Source organism: Mixophyes fleayi, chromosome 5 (genome assembly GCF_038048845.1).
Source record: "Mixophyes fleayi isolate aMixFle1 chromosome 5, aMixFle1.hap1, whole genome shotgun sequence".
Lineage (NCBI taxonomy): Eukaryota > Metazoa > Chordata > Amphibia > Anura > Limnodynastidae > Mixophyes > Mixophyes fleayi.
This window is the reverse complement of record NC_134406.1, coordinates 183,340,539-183,359,659: the sequence shown is the minus strand read 5'-3', so window position 1 is coordinate 183,359,659 and position 19,121 is coordinate 183,340,539. Positions and strand designations below refer to the sequence as shown.

The 19,121-nt window shown below is 40.7% G+C and overlaps 1 protein-coding gene across 1 annotated transcript in view; it reads left to right on the top strand.

Moving 5' to 3' along the window:
- MBOAT1 (membrane bound glycerophospholipid O-acyltransferase 1) overlaps positions 1-19,121 on the top strand; it is a 63,105-nt gene that overhangs the window by 27,894 nt on the left and 16,090 nt on the right. Inside the window, exons 4-7 of the mRNA XM_075213133.1 lie at positions 3,561-3,656; positions 10,258-10,313; positions 17,534-17,588; positions 18,222-18,393. Coding sequence (XP_075069234.1) covers positions 3,561-3,656; positions 10,258-10,313; positions 17,534-17,588; positions 18,222-18,393 — 379 coding nt within the window. The remainder of the gene's footprint in view (positions 1-3,560; positions 3,657-10,257; positions 10,314-17,533; positions 17,589-18,221; positions 18,394-19,121) is intronic.

Sequence of the window (19,121 nt, the reverse complement as noted above, 5' to 3'; positions counted from 1 at the left end):
TGAAGGAGGTCTACCGAAAGTGTTAACATGGAGTGATCAGACCAAGTGTTAGGGACAATATCAGCCTTTTTTATGTACTGAAATATGTTTAAGCACCCCATAAACATATCTATCCGAGAATAGGATTGGTGAGGAAATGAGTAAAACGTATAGTCCCTAGAAGTAGGATACAGCGCTCGCCAAATATCGAAGAGACCGGCCTCAATCACAAGTTGTTGCAAATTTTTTGTGTGTGATGGAGGGGAGGAATATCTGGAGATTGATCTGTCCATAAGAGGGGACATAACAGTGTTAAAGTCCCCTCCTAATAAGAGCAGACCTTTTCGAAAGTGGTGTAATTTAGAGAAAAAGTGTTTGAAAAAGGCTGTCTGACCTGTATTAGGAGCGTATATATGTTGGCAAAGGTTATATCGAGATGCCCAATCTTTCCCGTCAGAATGAGAAACCGGCCTTCAGGATCGTCCTTGACTATTGACGTAACAAAGGCAACAGATATTAAACTTTTGATTAATAAAAATATAAGGTTGTGTATAAGGAAAGGAAGCAGTGACAGATATGTTTAAAAAATTCATTTAAAAGATAGTCACTGTTCCCTTCTTTTTGCCTCAAAATGTTAAAGAAAATTCTTGTATATTGTATATGCATCCATTTGTTCATATATTTCTGGAACCAACCTTATTATTTCAAACTGTGTCCTTCTTGTACCATAAAAATTATCCAGTATGATATGATTTTGGTATACTCCCAGAATAAACTCCGGGTTTATTCATCACAGGAAGGTGTAGTTGTTAGATTTCACAGTGTAAGGTGTGTATGATGTCAATTTCCAATGGTTACATACGCATAATTCTGAGTACAGTATTTCCCATAATGATTTAATTTAAAAATGTATTTATAAGTGTGTGCATCCATTCCATACAGTTTTTTTTGGTTTTTTTTCAGTGTTTATTGTCCTGATCTATCAGCCATTACAGTAAACATACAATTCCAATTTTATTCAATCCTTCTTATATCTGAGAAATCCCTATGGCATCTGATTCAAATGTGTTTCCTGTGTGAACTAAGATTTGCCTTTAGTGACTGAACCCCATCTCTTTAATCCTTCTTAAATACCTCTAACGATTTTCCCATAAATTTATACTTGGTGTATTCTCCACTATTCAATGTTTTCCTAGAAAAACTAATTTCATAAAATCATCCAAAATCTGTTCTTTCAATCTGGCAGTTTTTAAGTGGTTATAATTGGGGCATATATAAACTTCCATTTCTCTTCAAAATGCAGACCTAATATGACTCTTTATTTTGGATTTGCGTGGGCCTGAAATTCATCAAGCCATGGGTTACAAGATCCATGGCCTGTTGAATTTGGGCACATGACTCTATTGTACTCAAGTGCTGCAGGTACGTATGTACCTGTCAGTGCCTGCTGAGATGGCGGATCCAGCAGCTTTACAGCCGCCTGACCTGGCGGCTCTCTAAAGTGTTTAAAACTAGATTTAAAAAAAATAATAAAAATGCGTGGGCCCACTCCTACAGGTAGTGCTGGTTGCAGCGAAGTAGGGGGGGAAAAAATGTGTGGTGTCCCACTGATTTTTACCACAACCAGCTGGGTTGGGTGTCTCTATAGTAGGGGGACACGTGGCAGAGGTAGCCCTGCCATAATCACAAACCAACCCCAGGCTGTTCAGCACTAGGACTCTTCCTACATGCCTGAGGTGGTGGGTATAGGGAAATAAAATGTATGGAATGTATTTAAAAGTTACATACACCATTTTAGTTTGTGGAACTATAAGTCCCAGTCATCTTGAGGTGGCATTAACAGTCTAGGCATGCAGGTACTTGTAGAACTAAAAGTACCAGCATACCCATGACAGCCAGGGCATGCTGGGACTTAGAGAACCACAAGTGCCACCATGCCCTGACACCCAGGGATTGTTGAGCCATGTAGTACCACAAACTAAAATGTTAATAGACCACAACACCCTCATTATTACCACATTACTATATTACTATTACTGTAATAAAAAAATAAACCCCTAAAATAAAACACCGCTCCCTCGTTATAACGACATCTATTTATTCAAAATTATAAAACCCCAAATACCATCAGATGTCTTCATCTCTATGGGATCCAATCTTGTAAGCTTTCAATCCAATAAATCTTGAAACCAAAACCAACCATAATATTCCAAAGGTCCTGTAGGCGTCCCAAAAAAAATAACCTTCCAGGTCTTGGAGTAGTCCCAAAAAGTTAAAACAAATCAAAACAAATTGTTTGCATGGACATTTGGAATATAATCCTCTTGCTTCGGTCCAAAGCACCCCAAAATGGCTGTAGAAATCTTCTGTTCTTTAGTCCAAAGGACCCCAAAATAAATCCACTGGAAAAGGCTTGGCAAAACAAGAATCCAATAACAAACGACGGAACTTAGTTCTTCTATGAAAGAACATGCGAGGCTGAGTGAGCAAGGAACAAACATGAGGTCTATTTATACTGTAGGAGGATTTCCCATGACAGCGGCTAAGTTAAACATGCCCCAGAGCTGGAGCAAGAGATACGGGTGAACTCTGAGTTTACTCCCATTGCCCTAGACCTTGCTATGGCCGTGGCTGTACAGTGACTTTGGCCACACGCCCCTTCTCCACCCAGGACACCCCCCCCCCCCTTTTCACGTAGGGGGTAGTAACAGCCCTTTCCGTGCATGGAAAAGAGCTGTTTTGCCAGACGTATCTGCTGGTTCTGAGCATGTGCAGAGTGATTTTGCGGATGATACGCTCAAAACCGGCAGATACGTGCCCTAATGAATCGGGCCCAATTAGTTGCTATCACAGTATTCCAGCTGCATTAGTAAAGTCCTACTATTGGGTGTAAAATTTAAGCACATTTACTGCCAGATTCAAACCTTTCCCATAAGTGAGTGGTTTTTTGTTTTTATCTGCCTATCCGTATAGATTGATGTGTATAAATTTATTACATTCTCTTAGTGGCACATTAACCGTATCTTTTATATTTTTTTGTGTACTTATTGAGATAAATGTTTAGTTATATTTCTTATTGCTCCTCTAATTATCTTCAAACACAAAGCTGTTAACTACCTCTGAGCAAGCTAATCTCCGCAAACGGAAAGCCATTGTTTCTATCTGACCCGTAACCCAAATTTCTCCAGTCAAACCTTTTGATGTGTTAGAACGCTTTCACGTAACAGCTTGTGGAAGCACCCTAGAAGCAGTAACTACAGCTCTGTTTTCAGAGGGATAGGGAAAAACATTTTTAAAAAGGCAGAATAAAGCACAATACCTTGTCTGTTTCTTTTTTTAATCATTTCTGCCTTTTCTTGCATTCATCTGTCTCCTCTGTTTGATTGGCACAAACTAACAGAGGAAAGGCTGATTAAAAATACCAGAGCACACATGCCATTAAAATGTTTCTTTAGACTCCTTCAGTGATGGACAGTGTAAGTGAAACAATTATCCATGTTGCATATTAATGAACTGTATGTCTGATTATGTTGCATATGTCTGATTATGTTGTGTTTGTTTTGCTTAATTTTTTTCCCCAGCTACTCATTCATAATGGCTTTGGGGTATCTAACACTGTGCCAGGTTAACAGAGTGTACATCTTTAACTATGGCATCCTCACCACTGATTTTTCTGGGTAAGTTTGTGCAACCTTCTTACGGGTATATAATATGTTACAGAATGAAAACAGAATTGCCAATCACTCCTTCATTGTTACTAAGAGGGGTATTTTTAGCTTCAGTGTAAGTATTTAAATGCTTTCTGCGTCACTTTTTGGCTGAGTCTTCATTAATCCTTTGTTTCTCCAATGTAGACATTACTGTATGAGCTTTCCATTAGAATCTGTATGAATGACCAAAGGCATTTATGTGCTTCGTCTCACAAGCTAATTTTCTATTTCCCACTTCATGACCATCCCTTAAGCAGCCTAAGGTTCTTTTTGCACTAAAAATATAAAATATTTACAGATATAAAGACCTAAAAAATAAATATGCTTCAATTTTTGTGTCCTCGCCAAAGCTAGATTATACAATGGAAAAATAAATACATGATATTACAAAACTGATGAAGCTGACCACACATGGGCTGATCTTGCTGCTTGAAATCAATGTCCAATTTGGCCACACGCTTGGTTGGCCAATATCCATTCGTTCATCCCCTTCCAGCAGTACTGGGGCTTGTTAATATAGTTGTAAAATGACCACACATGCACAGGTTGATAGCCGCAATCTTCACACAGTGTCTCCCAACTAGTTGATATGATCACATTATTTTTGGGTATCTGTTCTTTCTCTTTCACACTAGTTGGGGGACACTGTTCACATTGGGGTATAGAGGACGCTGTAGGAATAATGGCACTAAAAACTTGTCTACCCTGCTCCCCTCCCCTCTATGCCCCCTCCACAGGAAGAGCTCGTTTTTTTTTCTTTTAGTGCCTAAGGAGTAGTGCACTTTTAGTCTAGTCTTAGAGTTTTTTTGTTTTAGATGGCTAGGATTTCTCAGCAGCAATCACTGGGTGACCGGTACGGCTACTTCAGGGAGAGCTCCTTTAGTGCCACCCCTCCTGATTTATGTAGGTCTCCCGGGAAAAGGGTTACCTGGCACTCTGGTAGTGTCCAGGACCCAGCCGCTTCCAGGGAGGCGATGCGGGCCGCCCCCGGGAGCCGCGTCAGCATGCTCCGGTCACCCGTGACTGCTGTGGAAGCGGAGCTGCTTGCGGTCCAGTTGCACAGCTTGTCAGTCCGCATTTGGAGAAGTTGTGGTGCAAACAGGTAATGAGACATATTATGCCGGTGGGAAGCTGTCGCTGGAGCGCACTCCCCGCCAGGGTCTGATGTGTGGGGTGTTTTGGGGGTTTTTTTTCACCTGAAATCACAAATCTATGTGTTTTTGCTGATTTTGTGCAGGCCAGCAAAGAGTTAAGTAGGCGTAGTTAGGTAATTAACTCACCTGTTTTTTTTTCAAGGCTCTGGCACGCTTATCAGCCATTTCCCACCCTGTTTGCAGGACACTCAGAGGCAGACACATCCCTAGGGATTGAGAACCAGTAGACATAGCGTGGCTTTGTTGTTTCTTATATCTTTTTTTAGTGTTTGTGTACATTACAGAACACTCCTGGTTCTAGTCTTAGCTGAAGCACTGTATTATTGTGTATTTCTATAGTGTTACCGATTGACATCTAATGTATAGTTCTTCTTTTTCATAAGATAGTTCTACAGTGTGTCTCATCACCATCATCATCACCATTTATTAATATAGCGCCACTAATTCCGCAGCACTGTACAGAGAACTCATTCACATCAGTCCCTACCCCATAGGGAATTTAGACTGTAAGCCCCAAATATACACAGACAGACAGAGACAGACTAGGGTCAATTTGTTAGCAGCCAATTAACCTACCAATATGTTTTTGGAGTGTGGGAGGAAACCGGAGCACCCGGAGGAAACCCACGCAAACACAGGGAGAACATACAAACTCCTCACAGATAAGGCCATGGTCGGGAATTGAACTCCTGCCCCCAGTGCTGCAAGGCAGAAGTGCTAACCACTAAGCCACTGTGCATGTGTCTCTTTAATGTACTACACCTGTACTAGGTGCGAGTCAAAAATGCCTGGTGGACGGTCAGACCAGGGTAGCCTGTGCATGGTATGCGAGGCCGAGGACCTGGGCGGGCGTTCGTGTGTGGGTGCGGCAGACATTGTGGAACCAACCTGGGCTAAGGAGCTGGCACGATCTATTGTCGCATTAATTTGAGACAATCCATGCCTGGGGACGGTAGGGGCTGATACCTTTTTCCTCTTCTCCGGGTCTGCAGTCCTCAGACGCCATTCCTTCAGGACAGGCGTCTCAGTTGCTGCAGGGTGGTGGTCCAGGAACCTGTTTGGTTGAGTAGTTTGGAACGGTCTGTGGGGTTGCCCAGATTGTCTAATTCCCTTGAAAAATTGTTCAATTCGAGTATGGCAGGTGAATGGCGTAAACACTTGGGTCTGCCTATTACCCAGGAGTTTGAAGATTCGGACACGGATCCATCCGAATTGGGAAATGGTGATGTTCTAGAGGATTCTGACTACGAGGACTTGCCCACAGAAGGATATGTCCAATAGACAGGGCATTGAGGACCTTATCCAGGCAGTGTGACACATTCTGAACATATCTGATGGGGAACAATCTGTATAACAGACCTCCATGTTTAAAAGGGCAAAGAATAGTACGGTTTTCTTCCCTCCTTCTGCACAACTGTTGGAAGTTTGGGACAAGGCCAGACATAAGATTGATGATATTTTTCAGATTCCCAGACAGTACAAACTTTTCTACCCCTTTTCAGATTCGGAGGTAGGATCATGGGAGACTCATCCCAGTATCGAAGCTCCTATTGCACACTTGGCAAAGTCTACTGTTTTTCTGTTGCCAAATGCAGCGTTTCTTAAACCCAGTACTGACAAAGTATGAATCGATTTTGAAATCTATTTATTTAGCGTCTGGAGTGTCTCTGCGCCTGGTGATGGCGGCGGTTTGGGTCGTTTAAAGCTGATGAAAAATGGGCCACTACCCTTCATGCAGGAGTACAGTTTGGCTTGGCTAGAACGGAGTTGGCTCTATTAAAGATCCTGCTGCATTTTTAGGGGATGCGGGTCAGGAGTTGTCAAAAATATCTTCCTTAGCAGTGGCAGCTAGGCGCATATTGTGACTAAGATCTTAAGAGGCGGATGCGAATTCCAAGAGAGCGTTGGAATCTGTCCCATATGACTGAGCAGCTTTGTTTGGTTCTCCTTTGGACAAATTTATCGCTCAGGCTATGGGGGGGGGGGGGGGGGCGTGCTCTTCTTCCAGGTAGCTGCGCTAAAAGCAAAAGGGAGCCGTTTTCGCTCCTTTCCGTTTGTCGGTTGCTCGAGGTGGTTCTTCTAGAAGCCAAGCAGCATGGCTTCCTGCATCCTCCACCTGCTCTTTCAGGACCGGTAGCTCAGGTCAACTACAGATTCCTGGGTGAAAGATATAGTGTCCAGGGGATACATCTTGGACCCAGTGGGGGCACCTTCACAACATTTCATGACTACACCTTTTCCCAGGGAGTCTGAGAAAAGACAGGCTTGCAGGGGGTAGTAGTCACTTTGGGATGCCAGGGTGATTGCTCCAGTTCCGTTGTGGCAGAGAGGTCCAGGCTTTTACACTCACCTTTTTCTGGTGCAAAAACTAGATCGGTCCTTCAGACCAATTCTAAACCTGAAGGACCTCGACACCTGCTTACAGGTACCCAGCTTTCAAATGGAGTCCATCAGATCTGTGATAACTTCCATGAAGAAATGCAAGTACTTGGCATCCTTAGATATCAAGGATGCTTACCTACACATTCCTATATGGACAGGTCATCAAAGTCTCTTGCGGTGGATCTGGAGCATTTTCAGTTTAGGGCTCTCATTTGGTTTGGCCACTACACCACAAGTGTTCACAAAGGTGATTGCTATAATGGCAGCTCAGCTGCGTTTACAGAGGGTGACAATTTTACCTTACCTAGATGATCTGCTGATCAAGGCAGAGTTTGTATCTCTGCTTCAGTCACATCTGCAACTGACCAGGGACATTCTGAAGGAACATGGATGGGTATTCAACTACAAAAAATCCAGTTGGATACCAACCCAATGTATAGTATTCCTGGGATTGTTGTTCGACACAAATTGTCAGAGGGATTTTCTCCCTTCAGGCAAAGTGCAGAAGATCCAGCTTCGGGTGAAAGGGTTCTAGTGATTCTGCTGGGACCAGATTGGCTGAGAAGAGCGGGGTACTTAGATCTTCTAGACATGTCGGTGGATTGTCCTTGGCGTCCACCTCTCAGGCAGGATCTTCTCTGTCAAGGTCCATTCATCAGGACCTAGATCTCTATTGGCTTTGACAGCTCGAAGGTTGAATCCTTGATTCTCCGAAAGAAAGGGTTTTCGGAGAGAGTGGTTAAAACCATGATCCAGGCGAGAAAACAGTCATTATCCACCATTTATCACCGCATTTGGAAAGCATATATATTTTGGTGTGAGAAGATCAAAGTGCCTACTAATTCTTTTCGTTTAGCCAGGGTTTTGGCTTTTCTGCAAAATGGTTTGGACAAGGGATTGAGGTTGTTGTCCCTTAAGGTCCAGGTGACGTTGTCTGTATATTTTCAGAAACGTATGGCTCTGTTGCCGGAGGTGCAGACGTTTCTACAGGGTGTACTTCATGTACAACAGCCTTTTGTTCTGCCAGTGGGTTGGTGGGACCTAAACTTGGTCCTTTTGTCACTTCAAAAGTCGCCCTTTGAAACTTTTGGAGTCTTTCTTTAAAACTACTCTCGTGAAAATTGACCTTTTTGACAGCCATTGCTTCGGAAAGACAGGTTCCAGAGTGGGCAGTCCTGTAATGTCGGGCTCCTCTTCTGATTTTCCATGACGATCGTGCGCTGCTTAGAACTAAGCTTTCGTTTCAACCAAAGGTGGTCTCGATGTTTTGCATAAATCAGGATATTTTTCTGCCGGTTCTTCCTCAGGATTCGCTGGTGCCTGGTCTGGACTCGGTCTCTTTAGTTGTGGTCATTTTTGAGGATTTATGTGGACCGTACAGCTTCAGTTCGGAAGATTGATAGTCTTCTAGTCCTGTATGACTATCGCAAGTGTGGCTGGCCGGCCACAAAGTGGACGGTGGCTAGATAGATCACCGCTACGATCAGCAGGCTTTCTGGTTTCTGAATGTCTGACAGCTCCTTCCATGAGGTCGGTTAATGCCTCTTGGGCGGCGCGGCATGGGGCCTTGACTGAGCAGTGGTGTAGGGCAGCTACTTGGTCTTCTGTTCATACATTCACCAGGCTTTTTTTTTTTCATGTCTTTTGGTTCAGAAGACGTAAGTTTTGGCCGTAAAGTTTTATGAGCCGCTTATTCTGAGCTTTCGGACCCATAGGGGCCAGTTAAGAACGTCCCCAAGGTGAGCAGTTCTCTCCCAACTAGTGTGAAAGAGAAAATAGGAATTTTGTACTTACCGTAAAATCTTTCTCTGAACACGAGTTGGGGGACACTGCGCTCCCACCCTTCTCCCACAGTTCTGTTGTGTGTTCTGTTGGTTGTGTTTTCACTCTCTTGTGGCTTGGTTAATAAATAAACTGAGCTCTTTTTGTGGAGGGGGCATAGAGGGAAGGGGAGCAGGCTAGACAAGTTGTGTTTTTTTTGGTGTTTTTTTTGTGTGCCATTACTCCCACATCGCCCTCTATACCCCAACGTGAGCAGTGTCCCCCAACTTGTGTTCAGCTAAAGAGATTTTACGGTAAGTACAAAAATTATTTTTTGTGGGTTGCACATGCTGTACTGTTAGGATTACAATATTTATTGATATTGAGCAACTATCCAGTTTTCCCTACTGTACAGCGCTGTGGCGCCATACAATTCTACAATAATAATTCTAATCCACCTCATTGTCACTGCATGGTGATGCCAGCATAGCAAGCAACTGGCTTCAGAGAGAGGGCAGATTCAGTTGGCTGCAATGTTCCTCAGAACACTGCGGCCACGCATTTTTATTGTTACTACAGTAAGAATTGGCACTAATTTTTGCTCTGCAAGCAAAAACGAGTGTTTCTGTTTTAAAAAAAAAAAAAAAAAATCCCAAAAAATGAGGTGTGTCACAGCCGTTCTGGAGGCACCTTGTGCAGATTTTTTTTATATTTGAATCTGCCCCGTAGTCAACTTTTCAAGATGGCGACTGGAAAGTAAAGGCACCATGTCTCTGGAAGTGTTAGTACTCGCAACAATGCCCCACGTTAAGAGGAATAGACAGGAATGGAGATCCTGGAATGAACTGAAGTGGTAGCCAAGGAAGTGAAAATAAATTGTCTGATTTTTAAATTTAAAGAAGCTCTTTGCCATGTACAAATGGATACACATTAAAGGGCAGTTGACATGTTTGTTACGGGGAAACTCCTAATCTCTCTCGCTGATTCTGATTGGTCTAAGTGTTTGGCTGGTATAGTTACTACCCGTTAAAAAGAAAATCCATGCTTTGCTTTCCAGATTGACCATTTTGGCATGAATACCATTTGTGCAGTCATGGCAATCCCCACTATCAACCACCAATACTGATAATTAAAAGCAGGCCTGTCCATCACTAATAGTAACAGTAGCAGTTTTATATTTTTGTTGTGCAAATCAACATAATCATTATTTTGTATGGGTGATATAGACGCATATAATCTGTATCTGATGGCAACATTTTTCTCTGTTGTAGTCCCTTGATGATTGTAACACAGAAGATCACGACACTGGCTTTCCAGGTACATGATGGTAAGATGTGGCTTTAACTAGAACGGTCCTCGTTTTACAAATGCTATGTTTATTTTAAAGGGACACTATCATAATAATAAAAAACATACCTTTTACAGTTTACTACAAAATTACGGTAGGTTTGGTTTTGCTTTGTTTGCATACCTCTAAATTAATGTAGTCATATTGCATAGAGTCTTGAAATGGATTAGCTTAAAGGCAGCAACCTTTTGGTCTGTGCCTAGTGCTTGAATGCAAAAATAAGGATATCCATCCGACCAACTCAACTGTTGACAATAGAAGTTCTTTCATTGTCAACATCAAAGTACCTGGAAATTGCAAACCTCTAGTCCTCATTCAGAGTATTACCTCACTTCTTGGCTTCTCTCTAATTAGTGGGCAGCTATACCGCTAACCGCTCTCTTTTTAACAACTGCTCACAAATACTTTGTGTAGCAGGGATTTCCAGCTCAATTAGTCATTGTAGTCTCTGTCTCTCATTACAAGACTCTTCTGAGATCCTCAGGCAAAAACCACTCTTAGTGAACAGACCTCCTGTCTGTGGCAAAATGTTCTGGAGCTGCAGTTTGTCTCTGCTTTATCTTGTAGGACAGACAATGACCTCACACTTGTCCCTCTACACAGCCCCTATCTGAGCCTCTGTCAGTCTTCATGGACAGACCTCTTCTCTGCCTCTTACAGAACAAACGGCTTCTCTGAGCACTATACTGAGCTGCTGGGTGTGATCAGACACCTTCTCAATCCTGTGGAGGTGTAACCCTAATTATAACGGTCTATCCACCCTCATATTGAATTAGAATACTTGAATAGGTCTGACAAGCTCTCCACCTACCTCCCAATATTTCAAGTGTTCCCTTAAAACTTATCTTTTTACATTCCCCTACCCCATTCCTGAGCAAGCTCTGCACTGGTGGTGCCCTGATCCTGCAGCTGAATCAACTTTAGGAGACTTTCCTGGCGCTTGCTGGACGTTCTTGGGCACCCTGAAGCCTTCTTCACAACTATTGAACTTCTCTCCTTGAAGTTCTTGATGATCTGATAAATGGTTGATTTAGGTGCAATCTTACTAGAAGCAAAATCCTTGCCTGTGAAGCCCTTTTTGTGCAAAGCAATGATGACTGCACATGTTTCCTTGCAGATAACCATGTTTAACAGGAAGAACAATGATTTCAAGCACCACCCTCCTTTTTAAAGCTTCCAGTCTATTATTCTAATGAAATCAGCATGACAGTGATCTCCAGCCTTGTCCTTGTCAATACTCTCGCCTGTGTTAAGGAGAGAATCACTAATCTGATGTCAACTGGTTCTTTTGTGGCAGGGCTGAAATGCAGTGGACATGTTTTTAGGATAAAGTTCATTGTCATGGCAAAGAGGGACTTTGAAATTAATTGCAATTCATCTGATTTCACTTCATGACATCCTGAAGTATATGCAAATTGCCATCATAAAAACTGAGGCAGCAGAAAATGTTTTTGCCATTCTCAAAACTTTTGCCCATGACTTTACTTGTTTCCCACTACCACATTATCCCCATTTGTTACCCGCTCCTCCTAGTATGTTAGTACTGATTGTGTGATCTATCTCTTCCTCCTATCTCCTGTCATAACTTCCTTGTCCTCATGTAAAGGTGTTTCGTTATATTCTGCTCTGTCTACTGGTGTAATTGTTTTTTTTTTTTTATCCAAAAGCAAAAAGAACAGCGCTGATCTCTATGACACACAATCCTGATACTTGACCCGTGATGATAAAAACCAATTTATTAAAATAGTAATAGCATAACAAAGCAAACACTGGCCAATGTATACAAAAAATTGTTAAGATCGTATACAATAATGATAACAAAACAACACATATGTTGCCTGAATAGAGTTATATCAAATAATCACTAGATGATTGGATTAATGAGCCAAAATGATATCTGTCCCAATGCCCCGAGAAAAGGACAAAAAACTCTCCAATGTATGATTATTCCAAGAGACAGAATATAGCGGTGTGGCCACACCTATTAGTGAATAATTATGATGTGAATCAAAGTAACCTTGTAAATCAGTAGAGTCTCCTCCAATATGTAAAACATGTAGATGTTCCAAAAGCCGAGACAATAGGATAATAAACTGACCATCAATCCATGTGTCTGATATTAACACTCGTAACACACCACTCCTCTCCCCGCTAACTGCGGTTCAGTATAAACAGACCTGGTCCATAATGTAGTCCCGTATACTGGTCTGTAGCGGCGTAATCAACGGAATGACACGGCACCACTGTAGAGTCCGTAGTGGATGGCAGGGTCGATGTTTTACCAAAGGAATAATCCTGTCACACTCGTATCCCGCAGCTAGATTCCACTGATTCGGCGTCTTTAAGGTGTACAAGACGGCAGATGACTGATTCTTCAGAATCTATGCCTCTACTCCAGGACATAAATGGCTTAAATGTAATAAGTAGGCAGATAAAAAAAATGGCCAAGTGAAGCTTGAAAAAACTGACGCGTTTTTTCACTTAAGTGATTTCATCAGAGGTAATCACCTCTGATGAAGTCACTTTTAAGTGGATTGACTGTCAGTTTATTATCCTATTGTCTCGGCTTTTGGAACATCTACATGTTTTACATATTGGAGGAGACTCTCTACTGATTTACAAGGTTACTTTGATTCACATCATAATTATTCACTAATAGGTGTGGCCACACCGCTATATTCTGTCTCTTGGAATAATCATACATTGAGACATTGGAGAGTTTTTTTTTTGTCCTTTTCTCGGGGCATTGGAACAGATATCATTTTGGCTCATTAATCCAATCATCTAGTGATTATTTGATATAACTCTATTCAGGCAACATATGTGTTGTTTTGTTATCATTATTGTATACGATCTTAACAATTTTTTGTATACATTGGCCAGTGTTTGCTTTGTTATGCTATTACTATTTTAATAAATTGTTTTTTATCATCACGGGTCAAGTATCAGGATTGTGTGTCATAGAGATCAGCGCTGTTTTTTTTTTGCATTTGGATTTTTCTCTATTTGAGATCTCATTTGATCTCTACAGCTGCGGACTCTGTTGTCACGCCTATCCTATTTAATCATCCTATCTCCGTGCGCCAGGTCTTGTGTGTTATTTTTTTATGTCCATACTGATACAATTGTTTGTTCTCCTGCTCTTAAATGTATTTGTATGATTCTGGTATGCTTCTGTTTTCGGTATTGCTGACTGAATGCCACTGTGGAATCTGTGTCGCCTCAAAATAAACATTGATGATGAGTTAGAATTAAGGATGAGCGGGCTCGGATTCCGCTAATCCGAGCCTACCCGAACAGTGCGGATCCGATGGGATCCGAGCACTGTTCGGGTATTTCCGGCGCCCAAAAAAAATGAAAGTGAGGCTCTGACGTCCAAGTCTCGCGTCGGATCTCGCGAGACTCGGATGTCATAAATTCCCCGCTTGCGGCCGCCATCTTCATTTGGGCTGAGATCAGGGAAGAGGGTGGTTGGGTTTAACAACATTAAACTGGGAAGGGATGGAAAGAAATTGGAGTGTACGTGGGACAAGCATCTTGCTCAGAGGTGTTAGACAAAGATGTCTAGGCAGCAGCCTAAACATTGGGACATAAGTTAAGCATATTTTTATATTTCCACAGCTATTATGAGCATTAATATATATTTCTGCAGATTGAATGTAATGATTACTAATTATTACTATGCCATTTCACAGGAAGAGAAATCATTATGTAGGTATATTGTCAACAACTGTATACTGTATTCCATAACATATTTATCAAGCACTACTATAAGTGACATATGGAAGGAAAACCATTGTGGCACTAGGACAAATAAAGATAATCAGTGATATATTCACATCAAGAGCTCTCACACATGTAGCTTGTGAGTTCATTAACCAAATACTGAACATAGTTACATCTTTTTATTTAAATCGGTTTTTATTTGAATTTCACAGATTTATCAAGGTATGAGGATACAGAAATAGAATTTGGCCGTGGAATGGTGTGGTATACTTAACATAAAACGGATTCTTAGATAAACAATTAAAACAGTGTTATATATGAAGTAAGACACAAATTTAGAAAGGGATAAAATGTATTAGAACCATTCTAGAAACTTGGTTGAGAGGGGTTGGAGAAAGCAAAAGAAGGAAAAACATAGGGATGTCATTATAGGGAGAGGGGAGGAAAGAAGAGAGGGAAACTGGGCTCTCTGTACGCTTTAGAACCAAATAGTTGTAGGTGGAAAGTCTTTTATGTGTGTGAGGTTGAGCTAGGTTCATAATATTGTGAGGTGTTCAGAATAGACTGGAAATTAGTGGAAATGAATGTTATTGAGGTTAATAATAGTGTAAGAGTGAAAAAAAAACAAAATATGGATTTTAGCACTTTTTATGCTTTTTTTTTTAAAAAAAAATCAGAACCAAAACCTTTCGTGGGGTGTTTTGGCAAAACAAATCAGAACCCAAAACCTCAAGCTAATCAAAACCCAAAACACCAAAAGTGGCCGGTGCACACCCTTAGTTAGAATAACACCATTGTGGTGCTTACTTTAGCTAATAGTTGTATTAGAGCTGTCAGTGGAGAGCAATAGGCAGCTGATATAGGTGAAATGTCCAAACCTAGTTTTTACAGTCCAATTTTTTTCTTGACTTGGGTTAAGTGTATACTAAGGACCAGACTCTACCTTAATAAGGTTTCAGTTTTTGAGGTTGGGAATTTATTTCATTTAAATAAATGTGTTATTGTTGGAGGTGTGGATGACTCTTAACTAGTAATTTTGTTTACTGCTCAGTAATATTTTACCCTGTACGGTCTATTGTTTGTGCATTGTACGGCGCTGCGGAACTCTTGTGGCGCCTAACAAATAAAGGATGATAATAATAATTGCAATGTGAGTATTCCAAACTGCTGGATTCTCTATTGTAGTGATAATTGGCCTAGGCTTGCTACCATTGGGACTTGTTATAGACAGGGCCTGATTAAGGCTTCAGGCCGCCCGAGGCTAATATGATCGTTTGCCTTCCACACAAGGCTAATAATCCTACCTTCGCCTCCCTTACAAATCTTTATATTCCTGTATTTTTGAAACTCTACCCCCCCCCCCCCCCTTGACTTTTTAAAAGGTTCATGGCAATCGTTGTCACTCATTTTGTTTTTATTACAATCAGAACTGTATAACAAAATGGAGGTAAGAACAAGCGCTACTGAGGATAAAGATCTGAAGGTGGAGGGGGCTGTCGCGCTTGTGCCTTATCTTCTACTTATCCTCAAGAGCCCCCCAAGGTTGGCTCTTTGACTTCAGCATTTACCATATGAATACATCAAGATTAAAACCTCACTATAGAGTTTTCTTCATGGTTTTTCTTTTTACTTTTGAAGAACTATTCGCTTATATTTTAAAATTTCAGTTTATACCTCTCATCCCAATCACTTTGCACCCTATGCTGTAGCCTAGTCAGCATATTGGATTATCAGGCCCTGGTTATAGAATTTGTAAGGGCTGACAGTGCTACTCAATAGGAAGTATAACTGATAGAGAGAACCTCCTACTGTTTTGGCGCTTGCTGGAACTTGTAGTTTCACAGTGGCTGACAAGCCACTGGTTGTTCAATGCTGAGCTATACTGTACACACTATTGGTTAGGAAACCTGTAGGTCCAGAACAGCTGCAGAATTATAAGTTCTCTCAAAAGCTGGACTACACCTCATCTTGAGCTCTCTATATTATACAAAAAGGAAGGTGCCCAAACTGTTTATAACTGACAAAAGTTGGAAGCAGGAAGGGGTACTTATGAGTGTACCCTTTGGTAAGTTGCACTCTATCTAAAAATATATAAATATAAAAGTGGTGTATGTGATCCAATATTGGTACTCCCATTGATTAGTTAGGACGATCCTATTAGCAGACTCGCCTTGAAATTGATGGATGGTTTAAACATGCATTTGCTACCGTATGCAACTAAGACTTGTGCATTTATTATTTTTAGAAGCTGGCTGGCAGCTGAGTGGTGGCGATCTTATTTCCTTGCCTTGACAGCTTTTCTGTCACCTGAATTGGCAAACAGTGCCTCTCCGGTGCTATGGGGCATTTGTGGCCAGCAGACGAGCAGAGTGAAGGAAAGGGAAATAAGGATTATTCTCAGGGATGAAAGCACATGGGTTATGTTCCCCACTCAATCTGTAACATTTAAACAGAAAAAAGAAAAGATATACTGCATTGTAGCTAGGTAAATGGGGGACCACTGCTGTATTGGACTGGCCTCGGGTATTCAAATTAAAAAAAAAAAAAAATAGATTTTTTTTTTTTTAATTTTATGAAATATATAACATTTTTTTCCATGATATAAAGATTTTACTGTATTTAATTTTATATGCAAGTCTCTGGGCGCCTTGAATATATTTGCGAGCACAGTTAATTTTTTTACTTGCACTAAACACATAGGGGGGGTGGAACTCTATTGGCTCACGCACAATTACCATTGGAAGCACAGGGTAGTGTAATGAGGCTGTAGTATTGATGCAGCTCTAGATGAAACCAGTTCATCCATCCAAAATACATTTAAGACCTATGCAATCTTTACCTTAGTATATATTAGAATTAAGCAAGTTCAGTTTAAAAGCACAGCTATATAACAAATGTCCAGCTTAAATATTGGAACAACCAAAACAATTATACTTTTTTTTTTTTTGTATTTTTCATTGCCAAGAGTCCAGTTAGATATGTCGTACTTTCCTAATAATGTTTCCTGTAGAAGATTTTTTTTGTTTGTTCAAACCTCTACAGTTGTCTGATGTGGGCATAGTTATCATTAGTGTCAGATAAAGGTACTGTGGTTCAGGGGTGAGAGAAACAGAAACTATCATTTGATGTCATGAATGTTGATACATGCCTGCATAGGGGCCAAGGAAGATACTTTAAAATTAAATTATATGTTCTAGTTTAGCAATGTATGTGTATAACGTTTCTAATTTGATTGTCTTGGTTTGAATTTTCATCTTCTTTCATCTTATACCTTTTCGTGTGTGTGTGTGTGTACACTGTATAATGAAGGGGGTAACCTATCCCATGTAGAGTATTCCATCTTATACTTCTGCATGATCACCACTATCTCACACATTTTTTTTTTTTTTCTGTAATGGCTTGTTGACTATTTATTTTTCTTTCTTTTCCTTTACTTTTGGTTATTGATTATTTTTATATTTTCTATCCTAAAGGGATGTGTCAAAATCCAGGATCACTCAGCAAGCAACAACTCCAAAATTATGTAAAGTAAGATCTTTTTTAATTCGTATTTATTTAATAATATTAATATAGGGGAATGTGTAAGTGCATGTTCCTATGTTTTGTCTATACATATTGGAACGCCCAAGTGATTTCACCCCAGGTTGCAGTAGGTATGTATTTTATGACTTTGGAAGCCATCTTGGTGACTCTGGATTTACCATCTACTTACTATATAGGGCTGAGAGAACTCTGGTGAGAAGGGATGTTGTCTCCAATTATGCTTTCAGCATAGCCCTCCTATTTTGCCTCTGGCAATTTTATCAGTGCAATTCGAGGATCTAGCAAAGAAATGCCACACAAATGTGTTAGGCGATTTGAAAGCGAGTGCACCAACTGTTTTGTGAAGTCTCTAAATGACCAAGAAAGGTGTTGCTCTCCTCTGTATAGGATAGTACCAGTCACTAATACAATAAGGGTCATGTTTTGCTATATAAGAAATTATCTTTTTTGTTAGGATCTACGTGTAGTCACCTTGTAATTATTTTGTATTCGATCTCTAGCTCATTCTATTTTCACTGTTCTTTGTGCAAATAATGACAATTTGTGAAGGAAAATATTTCTTAAAATTTATGGATTACACCAACACTGATTTGAGCATTTACTGTGATTGTTTTCCAGGAGAAGACCAACTTTTTTGGAGTACCTTAGCTACCACCTCAATTTTATGAGTGTCCTGGCTGGGCCATGTAGCAACTTCCAGGACTATGTTGCGTTTATTGAAGGACGACATATACAAACAAAGTTACTAGAAGGAAAAGGCTACACAAAATTTCTAGAACCCTCTCCAAATGTGAGTACTAAAGGTACATGTTTCTTTTGCCTTTTTTTCCTATTAAAATATAACAGCGGACATGTCATGAAATGGAAGATAGCACTTTGCAAAGAGTGCTGTCTGGGGTAGGTGGTGAAGATATATGTACAACGTAGCTTGCATTCATTGCAAGAGTCACGCCACTGTAGAGGTTGAGATTTTTGTGGTGCCTCAGGCGCCCTTTTCACAAATTAGATTTTCACCCCCATTCCCCAGAGTAGATTCCAGCCATCCACTTTCCAGAAGTACATCCAGTCCCTTCCGCTTACAATCTTTACATGACTGAATGGAGATTTCAGGGAGTTTACTTACAGACCCTCATAGGTTTCAGCGTCTCAAGATAGTGAAATTGGGATGCTTTTACCTCTGATGCTACGGCAATACTGAAACCCTTCTATATACCTAAGTGTGTATCTCCTACGGTTTAAGGCAAGAGGGGTGGGTGGCCAGGGAGGGGATAGGTTTGGCATGGCCAAACTCCAACCCCTGCATCAGGCCTTTGTGTTAAGCCAATAAATCGTTCGCTAGAGATTGAAATTTTAATCTGAGAATTTTTTGTGAGGGAAACACTGTGCGGCTTATAAATCCTTAAAACTGAATAGGTAGTTCCTCTAAATAGCAATAATTACTGTACTCATAAGTATTTTTAAGGTGGTAATGAAGAGGGGCATGTTTAAAATGTAACATTGTAGGTAAAGTGATGCAAA